Below are 11539 nucleotides of genomic sequence, written 5' to 3'. Positions count from 1 at the left end.
TGTCATATATTATTGCTCTAACATTTGGTCAAAGTTAGCCTTGAAAAATGCATTAGGCCTTATATAGATGAAAGGAGGGAGTAGCAACCAGTCACCGCTCTTAACAAGAAAGATTGACATTTATCTTTGTTGTACGGGATTCTTCCTTGTATTCACAATTTTTTAATTTTTACTTTTATTCTATCACCCCATAATTTCTTTAAGACCTCGTAACATTAAATGCCAGAGATATCAATACTACATTATATAACAAGTTCCCTTTCTATTCCATTCCTAACATGGGGAGGTTCCTTTATTTTACTATTTGTTTCCGTTATCTGATGGTAGTGAAAAAGAAAATATAACAAGTTTTATTGCATTCTCTAGTTGGCGTGGAACTACATAAAAGAAGAATTCCTATGATGGCCTTATTTTACCAACCATTCTACGTGGCTAAATAAGTCTCATAGTATATTCCTACAGCTTCACACTGATGATGTGCTCGGAGGCTGCTGACCCCGCATCCACCGTCATGGTGTGGGACACGGCCGTCGTCTGCGAAGGGTGGTCCACCGTTAACTTGTAATCGCCGTGGGCGAGGTCGAGCTCGAGCATTCCATTCGCGTCGGTGGCGGCGGACGTCTTGTGCGTCTTCCACTCGGCGATGAGCTTGTCGACGAGGTCGCCGACGGGTAGGTTCTTGAAGCTGTTGTCGGTGAGGCACATGACGTAGCATCCGTAGGGGTGCCACGCGGCCCACATGACGATGCCCTGCACGCCCGGGTGGCCGTAGGCTTCCCTTAGCACCTGCTCGAGGAACTTGACCTGGTTGGGGCCCTTGACGACGTCGACCTCGGTCATCCACATGGGCAGCTTGAGCTGCGCGAGCGTGTCGAGGGCGCCCCTGACGTAGGGGAGGTTGGGCGTGGTGAAGTGGCTCTCGAGCCCGACACCGAACTTGAAGCCGGCGTTGCCAGGGTAGCCCTGAATGAGCTTCATCTTGGCGACGTACTTGGTGGGCGTGCCGTTGGGGTCCATGGGCTGCTCCAGCGTGTTGAACTCGTTCATGAAGAGGACGGCGGTGTGGTCGATCTGGCCGACCTGCTGGTAGATCATGGGCGACGCGCTGGGGCCGAGCTTGGTCTCGAAGAAGTTGAAGTGCAGGTTCTCGTTCACCACGTCCCAGTGGATGAGCTTCCCGGCGTAGCGCGACACCACGTTCTTGAGCCGCTTCTGCATGGCCGCCTTGAGCTGGTTCAGGTTCATCGGCATCACCCACTTGAGCTGCGAGCTCTGGTCGTCCCAGAACACGTTGTGCCCGCGCACCTTGACGCCGTACTTCTGGGCCAGCGCCAGCATGGCGTCCGGGGTGCGGTAGTCCTCCTGGTTCTGGACCCACTCCGTGCCGTACCACTTCATCTCGTTCTCCATGGTGGCCACCGTGAAGCGCGAGAAGAACCACTTCTCGTACGCCGGGTTGCCCAGGATCTCCTTGGTCATCGCGTTGCCGAACGGGAACCCGGCGCGGAGTTGCTGGATGCTCACGTTGGCGTTCGCCATCGGCTGCCCGTCGGGGCCCCTGGCGACGATCTTCACCGTGCTCCGGCGGGCCTTGTTGGCGGACTGGCGAGCGTGGGCGTTCCATTCCTCGAAAGAGAAGGGCTGCAGGGAGACGCTGTCCACCCAGATGTCCACCGGAGCGTCACTCTCGAAGAAGACCTCGCCTTGCCCGTAGTGATAGGCGCGCGCGGTCATGCCGCCCTTGAGCATGGTCCAGCAGCCGGACTGGGCGTCGATGGCGCCGGCGGTGATGTTCTCGCCGTTGGGGGCCTTGACCACCGCACGCACGTGGGCCGTGCCGGCCGACACCCGCAGCCATGCTGCACACGCGGAACACCAAGATGAACTTGGTCACATGCACTGCATCATGCACACCTACGTACGTTACGTACATTCGGTATGGAATGTATATATATACCTGATAGCGAGTAGTGAGTGTCGCCCTTCATCTGGATTTTCTGGTAGACGCTGTGGGACGGCGAGGCGGCCACGGCGCCGGTGCCCAACGGGGAGCTGCTCGCGCCCTGCACCACGGCGAACTTGTTGCCGGAGGCCGACTTTCTGACGCCGGCCTTGATGTCCCGGCGCGTCGACCACCCCATCAGGCCGTTGTTGAACTCGCCGTTCTGGATGATGCCGCCTTTGTAGAGGGGCTTCATCGGATCACCCAGGCACTGAAACCACAACGACATGCTTGTAAACGAATTATGAAAACTGATGGTTGTTTCTTTGTCACACAACAATATCGATCTAACTATAGATTTCGTTTTTGGAGGCTGCATGCATGCATGCACAGATCAAGATCGAGACAAACAACACCAGAAAGACTCAACAGGAACGCCGTGACTTGCCTCGATACTAGCCGTATGATCATATTCCACAGACTGGACAATGCACCCTGCATCAACACAGACACACGTCAGCGAGGTGACCGTGCGTTTCATGCCCATATTCACGTTAATTAACGTACGGGCACATAAAATTAATCACCATCAAGGCATCAACTGACCTTGGAGCAGCGAGATCCATAGCAAAGAGAGCACCAGTTTCTCGACGAAATTCCTCATTGTCACTCCCTCTCAGTTACTCGTACTGACTGAGATGCGTTAGTGAATGGACAGATGGAGGTAAATATCCCACATATATAAGCACGCACTGCAGAGTAACCGGTGAATTTGTCAGTTTCACTTGACTCGGCACTACTCAGCGACAGATACGGTGTAACGAAGAGGCAGTTCAGAATGTGCGGATGCCATATCAAGTTCCCAAAGAGTGTTACAGACTGTGTCCTCGTTGCATGCGTCGCCCCAGCCACTCGTGTTGGAGCTCCTCCAGCAGAGCTGTCGTGTGTGGATAATCACCGTAAATAACCGCCGGTGTAATATTTTGACCCCCAAAATCAATCGAGCAGAGTCGTTACGAGCTCCATCGTCATGTTTTTGGAGATCACTCTAAACCGAGCCTGCACGCCTCCATATTTGAAGGGTGTTTTTGGAGCACACTTCATCCTGAAAAAGGTTTGGCCCGACCGACATTTCCCCACTCTTCTTTCATCGTGTGACGCCTCCTCCCTCCCTCGTCATAGCGTCGTCTTTAGCACCCGCAGTCCCCGCCGACAACACCATGGACTCTATCCCGACTCCCATGTCACATTCCTCTGGTTTGAAGCCGGTTCCCGCGACTTCCCTGCCTACACATCACCTCCCGCTCTCCGCTGGCCCAACATTAGTGCAGAAATGCCACCAGACTGACTTCATAAGTGATGCGTCAATTTCAATCCATGTCAATGCGATTTTTTTCGAAATAGTGATGGTGTGGGTATATTTGGTAGGTTACTGGTGGCGTGGCTGCATTTTCACACGACACAAGTGTGTGACACCAAGTGTCCGGCACAAGTTAATGGTGACGAGGCACAAGTCTGCACGCCACTGGTATTGTCACTAGTGCTGACGTGTGCCTTCTCCACATGCGTTGCAACGTGTCCCATCGAAGAACCGGGGTAAGAAGGCGGCTGCGACGGGCAGCATCCCTTCCGCTCACCCCTTCGTCTTGGTGGCGGGTGAAACTCAGATGTCTACCCAACTCCAATACATTCATAGATTTTCCTAGTTGGTAAAGAAAACCTCTTACCTGTCTTTTCTTTCGATAGGTTCATTTGAATGTAGTTTGGCAGTGAAATAATGGTGGATCTTTGTGTGTAGTGATGCTTTTGTGCATTTGGGAGCACGGTCAAGAACAAATCATTCTTAAATAGTATGGTGGATGATTTGGTTGTGGCCAATGATTTTGATCTTGTTGGTGAGTCGGTCCTGCAGTTTGAGCAATTGAATAAGGAGGACAAATATGACGAATTGGATCAATCTCATTTCTCCGGTTCTTCGAGGAAGAAAGGAATTCAGATCGTAAACTACACCAGGAGTGAGGATGCTGCTCCTTTGAGGGCATGGCAGGATATTACTCTCGATGCGATCCATCAGAAAGATCAAACGAGTGCATACTATTGGAGGCGCATCGAGTAGGGTTCCATCATAACCTTGGCTTAAATCCAACCAAACTCTTTAATTCAAGAGATGTGCAACCATTGGGATGGTTATTTGGAACAAGTGAGAACCCTCCTAGAGGTGTCACCACTGACCAATATAAGAACACTCCTGTTATTTTTAAGAAAAAAGTATACTTTTCATCCCTCAATTCTTCGTGAAGTCTAGATTTGGTCCCTTAACTCCAAAACCGGACAACTTGCACCCTTAACTACTGAAACCGGACAAGATTCATCCCTGGTCACGGTTTTGACCGGTTTTGGTGTTGTCACGCCCCGGTTTTGACCGTGCCGACTCAAATCCGCGTACATTTTCTAATTCCGCTTAATGTTTTCAAATTCGGGTACTTTTTCAAATACGTGAACTTTTAAAAAAATTGTGTACTTTTTCCAAATCCGCGTACTTTTTCAAGTACACATATTTTTTTAATCCACGTACTTTTTAAAAGTTCATGTGGTTTTTTCAAATTCATGTAATTTTTTAAAATTGACGTACTTATTCATATTCGCGTACATTTTTTTGGATTTGAAAATTTTATGCGAACTTGAAAACGTACGCGGATTTGAATTTCTTTCACGCAAAATAGAAAAAAATGTGTGGAGTTGAAAAATTATGTCAACTTGAAACAACTATCTGAATTTCAAACAAAGTTCATGGATTGGAAAAGGAACATGGATTAAAAAACTACACCAACTTTACAAAGTATGCGGATTTGAAACAAGTACGTGAATTTCAAAAACACTTCATAGATTTGAAAAAAAAACTTGGATTTGATAAAATTACACGAACTTGAAAAAATACACTGATTTGAAAAAAGTACACAAATTTCAAAAAGTTCATGGATATGAAAAAATTAGACGAATTTGAGTCAGCACCGGTCAAAACCGGGGTCAGTCAGCACTAAAACCGGTCAAAATCGAGAGCAGGGACGAACCTTGTCCGGTTTCGTTAGTTGGGGGTGCAAGTTGTTCGGTTTCGGAGTTGAGGGACCAAATCTAGACTTCACCCAAAGTTGAGGGACGAAAAGTATACTTTTCTCTATTTTTTATTATTGTAACCTTAAGCATTTTCAATATTGCTCCTCCACATTGTTGGAGAGTACTCGATGTCAATGAGAAGTGAAAAATGAGGAATGAGGAGGCTCCTTCAAAACATGAGAGGTCGTGAAACATTTCCTCTTTGGTATTGGGTGACAGCGAGGAAGATGATGGTGATGGAGAGGATAGGGTGGCTAGAAGTCCCACACCGGTGTCTAGCGTGGAGTGGCATGACGGAAAGGAAGTGGTCAAAGAAGATGCCCAAGAAACAAGGAGAGGTGCAGGTGTTAAAAAATAAGATTGATGAGTTGATCAATTAAAGGAATCAGTACATGGAGAGGAGGAAACAAGAAAAGTTGGAGATAGAGAAGAGTAAGCTTCAAAAGAAGAGGCCAAGGTTGAAAGCTATGCATGAAACTGTAAGCCCATGGAAGAAATGATGGCACGTAGGCTTCAACTTGAGGAGAATCATTTTGTTTTTGCAAGAGTAGAATCGGTTGATGCAAGAGAAGGTGTATGAGGAAAACCGGTTGATGATGTTTGATCCCACTACCATGAATCCAACATCAAGATCATTTTTGTAGGTAATACAAGTGGCGATCATGCGTTTTAGGACGACATGGAGCGCCCAACATACTTGAGGAGGAGCAGACGACATGTGATTTGTATATATCGGTTGAATGTATGCATGATGCTTTGTCTCTTTTTTCATGCAGCTTAGTTGCTTACGGAATAATACAAAACGTTCCACCCAAATCAAAATGTGTGAACAAAAAGATCGTTTCATCGAAACATGTGAACGAAAGAAGAAAATGAGATATGACGACTATGTGCTTGTGCGCCTTGGCCACAGTGCCGGCCGGCGATGGACACGCAGCAGCACAGTGAAGCAACAGAATTGCCTACACCGATATTTGGGTGGGCCAGTTCAACAACCTGAGCAACTCAACTGAAACCGGAACAGAGAAACAGAAGGGTCATATAATACAGGAACAAAACTTGGCACATAACAGAATGCTAACAATTGGCCGAAACTGAACCAAGGTGCCTGCCATGTAAACTGGAGAAGCATCCATTCATCTATTCCAACAGAACAGAACCCATGTCCATGTGATGATAACAGCAGGAATTCGTAACTAGCATCCCTTAAGCACGGCATCACCATCAAGAGTATTTAGGGGATCATCAACAGAACCCATGATGCAACAGGAATCCATAGTACTATTCAGCTAGAGTACGCATTTAGGGTGTTTAAACCCAGCAGCAGCAGGAACTTAAAAGGTAACAAGAAGCTAATATAAGGAGCTAATATAAGGAGACGGTAGGGTAAATTCAGCTGGTGCGTGTCACTTGGGTATCCCTTTCTCTTGCTGGCCAGTGCAGTGCTTCATGGGTCCCTGGGTTTCAGCTTCTTCTTGGTCCTCGTCTGAAAATATAGCGTGTTGAAACAGAGTTAAGTTGGCAGCTACAAGTGATTCAAATCTCTAGGAGTGGGTTATCAATCCATTGCACACACTGCTGCGGAATCGGGAGATCGACGATCGATTCAGCACAGTAGAATATGGAGAGCAGTACACAGCACAAATATAACTGAAGAAGACATGATAACATATACAGAGCTGTACTAGTTACCTCTGTCAGCGTCAGATTGATGCAAAACACAAGTGAGCTGACTTGGCACATTGACTTTTTGAAACAAACATCATTGAATTCTGTGTGTTAAGGATAAATACTTAGAGAAGGTGTTTGATGCTACAATAACTGAAGCCACATAGCACAGGACAGTATTATGGTGACCAAGGCCAAGAGATATTAACAATGATAGCGTCATATTGTCTAGAATGATACACACTGTAGTATAGTTAGCTCCATTATGTGTCTAAAATGGTACAGTAGTACTACCTTAGAATAACTGCACCATGAATAAATATGGATGATGAAAAACAGAATATGCTCGATGCTATATGGTGACTTAAGGCATGACAAAACGAAGAACATGCATGGACAGTATCCATCAGGTCAAATAAACAAGTGACTCCAACAAATAGGATTAAAGTTGGCATCTACTGTACAAGTAATTGAAATCTCTACGAACGGGGTATCACTCAATTGCACACACTGCTGCAGAATCGGGAGGTCGATGATTCAGCAGAGCAGAAAATGAAGAGCAGTTCACAGCACAAATATAACTTAAGGAGGCATAACATAAACAAAGCTGTAGTAGTAAGCGCCCTTAGCATCTAGAATTCTAGATTGATGCAAAACACTAGTGATCTGACTTGGCATATTTACTCTGAAACAGGCATCATGAGATTGCTTATATTGACATACACACAAGGTGTTTGATGCTACAATGAGTCAATGACTAGAGCCAAATAGCATGGACAGGACTATATTTATGGTGACTTAAGGCCAAAAACATGAACGACGATAGCATAGTAAGCTCCATATTACTTCTAAATTGATACATAAGTGCCTTCCAATAACTCTGAAACAAGCATCATAACAAAACACCGTGATGAAAAACACAATATGTTCGACACACTATGTATATATGCTGACTGAGGTATGACGAAACCAAGAACAAGCATGGACAGCATGTATAAAGGACACTAAGGCCAAGCATGAAAGGTGATAGCACAATAATCGATCGCAGTTAAGGCTCACCTCGTTGCAGTGGCCACATTTCTTCTTGCGGCAGTTGGCAGACCTGAGGGGAAGGCGTGCATAGCACCTGCAAAACAAAATTTCTGTGATGTTAGGGCATGTCTACATTGTCATTGCAGTGATTGCACACAAAATTGCTTCTCAACGATTATCTTCTTATGCAAAATATGACAAGGAAATGTTTAAGAGTGGTCATATGCCACTGCTAATTAGTTGGCAACTACAACAAACAAGCACATCAGAGATAGCTCATAGCAACCACACCTTCAAACAGCACATGCATGAACTTGACCAGACGAGGGGGAGGCATCGATTCAGGGGCTTACTTGCGGCAGATGAGCTTACGCTGCCTGTACTTGAGGGCGAGCTGAAGGAGGTTGGGCTCGATTGGTGGGTAGGTTCCCCCCTTACCGGTGCCGCCCCTGCCGCCGTGGAGGCGGAGCACGAGGTGAAGCGTGGACTCCTTCTGGATGTTGTAGTCCGCCAGCGTGTGGCCTTCTTCCAGCTGCTTCCCTGCGAAGATGAGGCGCTGCTGATCCGGCGGCACATCTGCAGTTAATTACAGCAGTCCATCAGGCGGGAGACCAGTAATTAGAGAACCGACCAACACTAATTTAAGATCAACAGCAGTTAGATTTGGTATCCAAATCGAGAGTTCAAATTTGAAATGCGTCGTCGCTAGCAGGTTGCTGAAGAAAGCAGACGGTCCCATCACTTATTAGGAAACTCATAAACGCAAGCCGATCTAACTCTACCCGCGGGACTCGTCTCGGGTCATGTCTATTGATGTGAAGCTAGCTTGAGTACTTAACGCGACGGATCGCCCAGATCGCGCGCTCTGCTCTGTTCCCAACCAATATGAACAGCGACAGGAAGCAAGCACTACTCGGCAATCTACCAATCGAACACGCAAAAACGCAGAGAAATGTTCCTAGCATCGCCTGGATTTGATGCGCGGAAGGGTAAACCGAAAACGAAGAGTAAAACAAGCGCCTCCACAGGCCGATCGGAACAAACAGACGCAAGGGAGAGGGCATCCCGACGGCGAGCAAGCGACTGGAGCAAACGCAGAGGAATGTTTCGAGCTAGCATCTCTCGGATTCGATCGGAAACAGGCATGTGTAAACAGAAAACGAGGATTGAAACAAGCGCCTCCAATTCCGAGGTCCGACCGACACTAGAACAGGAGCGCAACAGATGCAAGCAACAGGGCCGCCGGGCGGCGAGCAGAAGGGGCAAAGGGTCGTAGGCGAGCGCGCACACCAATGCGGCACAGAGATGAGAGGCGGGGAGATGTTTCGCTACCTTCCTTGTCGTGGATCCTGGCCTTGACGTCGGCGATGTCGTGGCCGCCCTCGACCTCGAGCGTGATCGTCTTCCCCGACGGCGTCTTGACGAAGATCTGCATCTTCGCGGGTCGCCGGAGTGCAGCGTGGGTGGCGGTGGCGGTGGTGTGTGGTGGTGTGGAGTTGGATGGACAGCGCCGCGGACTTGGCGCATCTTATATAGAGCGGAGCGGAGCGTGTGAGGGGGAGGGAGGGGGGCTTGGACTTGAGTTGACGCGTCCGCTACGAAACCCTCGGAGCCCGAAGCGTGGATGGATAGGCCCGAATGGAGTGCGAGTGTGGAATCGCTAAGCCCTGCAGGGCCCGGCCCGGCCCGGGGATTTTGGTCACTGACTGGTGGACCGTACCGGTGGTGCCGTGCCGAGAAAGTTCGATGGTTTCACTCTCTGGGAAAGGTTGTTTTCTTTAAAAAAAATTGACAAAGGATGGATTTTATTAGCTTAATATGAAACATCAAGAAGATACAAATACAAAGAGCATATACCTGGTCTCTGCATAGTTAAGATACACACAGTCAACATAAACGCACGCAGACAAAAATCACACCAACAACTAGTAAAGTCATACGAACGAAGCTATGCCAAGGCGGATAGAAAACAAAAAGAAAGTGAAAAAAGCAATGATAATCCACACTGAGCAGGTGTTGATCCAAAAGAAGATGGTGCAAGCGCACGTGATCTGAACGTGGACACAGCCACGCAAACTAAACGCGCACGCACTATGAAAGCGGCTTGCCAAAGACCATCCGCAGAACCAGAACCTCCGTCGATGTTCAAGTGACATCGGTCACAGCTCAAATGGCAAGAGATGGTACCGCCAAAATCTCATGGAGACGCTCCAGCGATCCCATGCTTCCGACGCAAGTGTTTGTCAATGGTAAATCTTAGCATCATCATGGGCCTCAGACAATACACCACGAGCCTACATTGCACCGCCTTGGCTGCAACAAGCCGTCAATATCATCGAACATGATTTGGCTATCTGTACCGCTATCACATCCCTCGACTACCACTGTGCATCATGTTCGCAAGGTCACACTGCAGCAACGGATCATCCCTGCTTGACGGCACAAAAGCAACCGGCAAACCACCAACAGCCACTAGTCTCGCTAGCTAGGCCCAACTCCAAGATGATACCCCCAACGGGGAACACGACCCCAAGTGCCGCCATCATCCGATCCGGGCGAACCCGGACCTAGGGTTTCCCCTCAAGTGTTCTGGGAGGGAAGTCGAAGATTACATGTCGACGCCTTCATCAAGGTAGCGACGCCCATAGGCGCCGTCGTCGTTCACTTTGACCGTAGTCAAAGTCTGGCTTTCGCCCGCAATCTCCATCTCCTCCAGAAAAATGAGCCTAGCTGCTCCACCACATCCACCTTCTTCACCACAGGACCACCATGGCCGGAGGACTGGATCCTTCTAAGCCGGAAAGTCCCGAGGCAGGCCGATGAGATATGAATCAGATCAGGGAACCGCACCGCCTGAAGAAGACGCCAGGCCAGATCGTCGGAGCGTCGTCCCCTTGTGCACGCCATCCAGCCACTGCCATGCATCTGGGCCTCCCAGCGTCGATGCCATGCCGCCGCCCGTCGATGAGCGCCGCAGCCCCACTACCCTCTCCCGCAGATCCGACCAAGGCATCCTGTGGCCAGCCGCCACACGGATCAGCCGAGGCATCCGATGGGTTGCCGCCAATGAGATCCAGGCCCAAGGAGAGAGGTCGACTCAGGGAAGCGCCCCGCCGCTGCCGTCCCCGGACCTGCCCGGGCTTCGCCTGCAGGGCCTCAGGCGGCGGCAAGACGAGAAGGAGGGAGAGGGAGTCCGGCGGCGACGCGATTGGATCTCCCCCAAGTCGCCAGAGAAGGAGGGGGTGTTTTCTTTATTACCTAGGTAAAAGATGGGCGGCTTTTTCATTACTTCCTCCGTACCTTCATATAAGTCATTTTTTAACACCGTGACAGTGTAATTAACAGCAGCAAGTTCGTTCAAATGATATTTCAGATCAGATCCGGGACATCATTAATCCCACACGGCATCAACAGAGTGCCTTGCCCTACTAGCGAGAACATCAGCCACCAGATTACATGATGTAGACTGATGAGTAAAAACAACGGAGTTTTATCATTCATGTCACTAGTTGTGTCTCACTACTCAATTTTACCAATAAAAATTACAACTACCAAAAATATCATCCTTCCGTGGGTTGCTTGCGCAAAAATGACATAAGATATCTAAAAACTAGCATCGTTTCATTAGATGTTTGCTCAAAAATGTCATTAGACATCGTTATTGCTAGATCAAAGCCGTTGACCATGTTATATGACAAAAATACCCATAGACCCACATGGTAGTTCTCTCTATCTTGTAAGATAAATGTGCCCCCCACAAGTCATGACTAAGGGCTTGTTCGG

General features: G+C 48.4%; 2 protein-coding genes across 3 annotated transcripts; both read right to left on the bottom strand.

The window, feature by feature from the left end:
• Nucleotides 1–210: 210 nt before the first annotated feature.
• On the bottom strand, nucleotides 211–2645 carry LOC119301354 (endo-1,4-beta-xylanase 4-like). The gene is made up of 4 exons (XM_037578312.1): nucleotides 2549–2645; nucleotides 2391–2437; nucleotides 1958–2213; nucleotides 211–1859 (listed from the first exon to the last, which is right to left on the bottom strand). Exons 1-4 carry the CDS (start codon nucleotides 2604–2606, stop codon nucleotides 457–459), a joined length of 1764 nt encoding a protein of 587 aa, XP_037434209.1. The 5' UTR covers nucleotides 2607–2645; the 3' UTR covers nucleotides 211–456.
• Nucleotides 2646–6172: 3527 nt separating this feature from the next.
• On the bottom strand, nucleotides 6173–9239 carry LOC119301355 (ubiquitin-like). Of its 2 annotated transcripts, XM_037578313.1 has the most exons (5): nucleotides 9089–9239; nucleotides 8110–8332; nucleotides 7784–7850; nucleotides 6749–6828; nucleotides 6173–6542 (listed from the first exon to the last, which is right to left on the bottom strand). In XM_037578313.1, exons 1-4 carry the CDS (start codon nucleotides 9189–9191, stop codon nucleotides 6760–6762), a joined length of 462 nt encoding a protein of 153 aa, XP_037434210.1. In that variant the 5' UTR covers nucleotides 9192–9239; the 3' UTR covers nucleotides 6173–6542; nucleotides 6749–6759. The 2 variants fall into 2 exon arrangements, with proteins under 2 accessions (XP_037434210.1, XP_037434211.1); XM_037578314.1 differs by lacking the exon at nucleotides 6749–6828.
• Between the last annotated feature and the right edge of the window lie 2300 nt (nucleotides 9240–11539).

This window comes from Triticum dicoccoides, chromosome 5A, assembly GCF_002162155.2.
Source record: "Triticum dicoccoides isolate Atlit2015 ecotype Zavitan chromosome 5A, WEW_v2.0, whole genome shotgun sequence".
NCBI lineage: Eukaryota > Viridiplantae > Streptophyta > Magnoliopsida > Poales > Poaceae > Triticum > Triticum dicoccoides.
This window is presented reverse-complemented; position numbering and strand designations above follow the sequence as displayed.

Bases quoted from the DNA above. Each gene is read 5' to 3' on its own strand.
- LOC119301354 (XM_037578312.1), bottom strand. From the start codon at position 2,606: ATGAGGAATTTCGTCGAGAAACTGGTGCTCTCTTTGCTATGGATCTCG. The intron at 2,438-2,548 runs GTCAGTTGATGC...GTGTTGATGCAG, and splicing joins ATGGATCTCGCTGCTCCAAG to GGTGCATTGTCCAGTCTGTG. The intron at 1,860-1,957 runs GTATATATATAC...CCGCGTGTGCAG, and splicing joins CACTCACTACTCGCTATCAG to CATGGCTGCGGGTGTCGGCC.
- LOC119301355 (XM_037578313.1), bottom strand. From the start codon at position 9,191: ATGCAGATCTTCGTCAAGACGCCGTCGGGGAAGACGATCACGCTCGAG. The intron at 7,851-8,109 runs GTAAGCCCCTGA...TTTGTTTTGCAG, and splicing joins CGTAAGCTCATCTGCCGCAA to GTGCTATGCACGCCTTCCCC. The intron at 6,829-7,783 runs GTGAGCCTTAAC...CTTAACACACAG, and splicing joins AATGTGGCCACTGCAACGAG to AATTCAATGATGTTTGTTTC.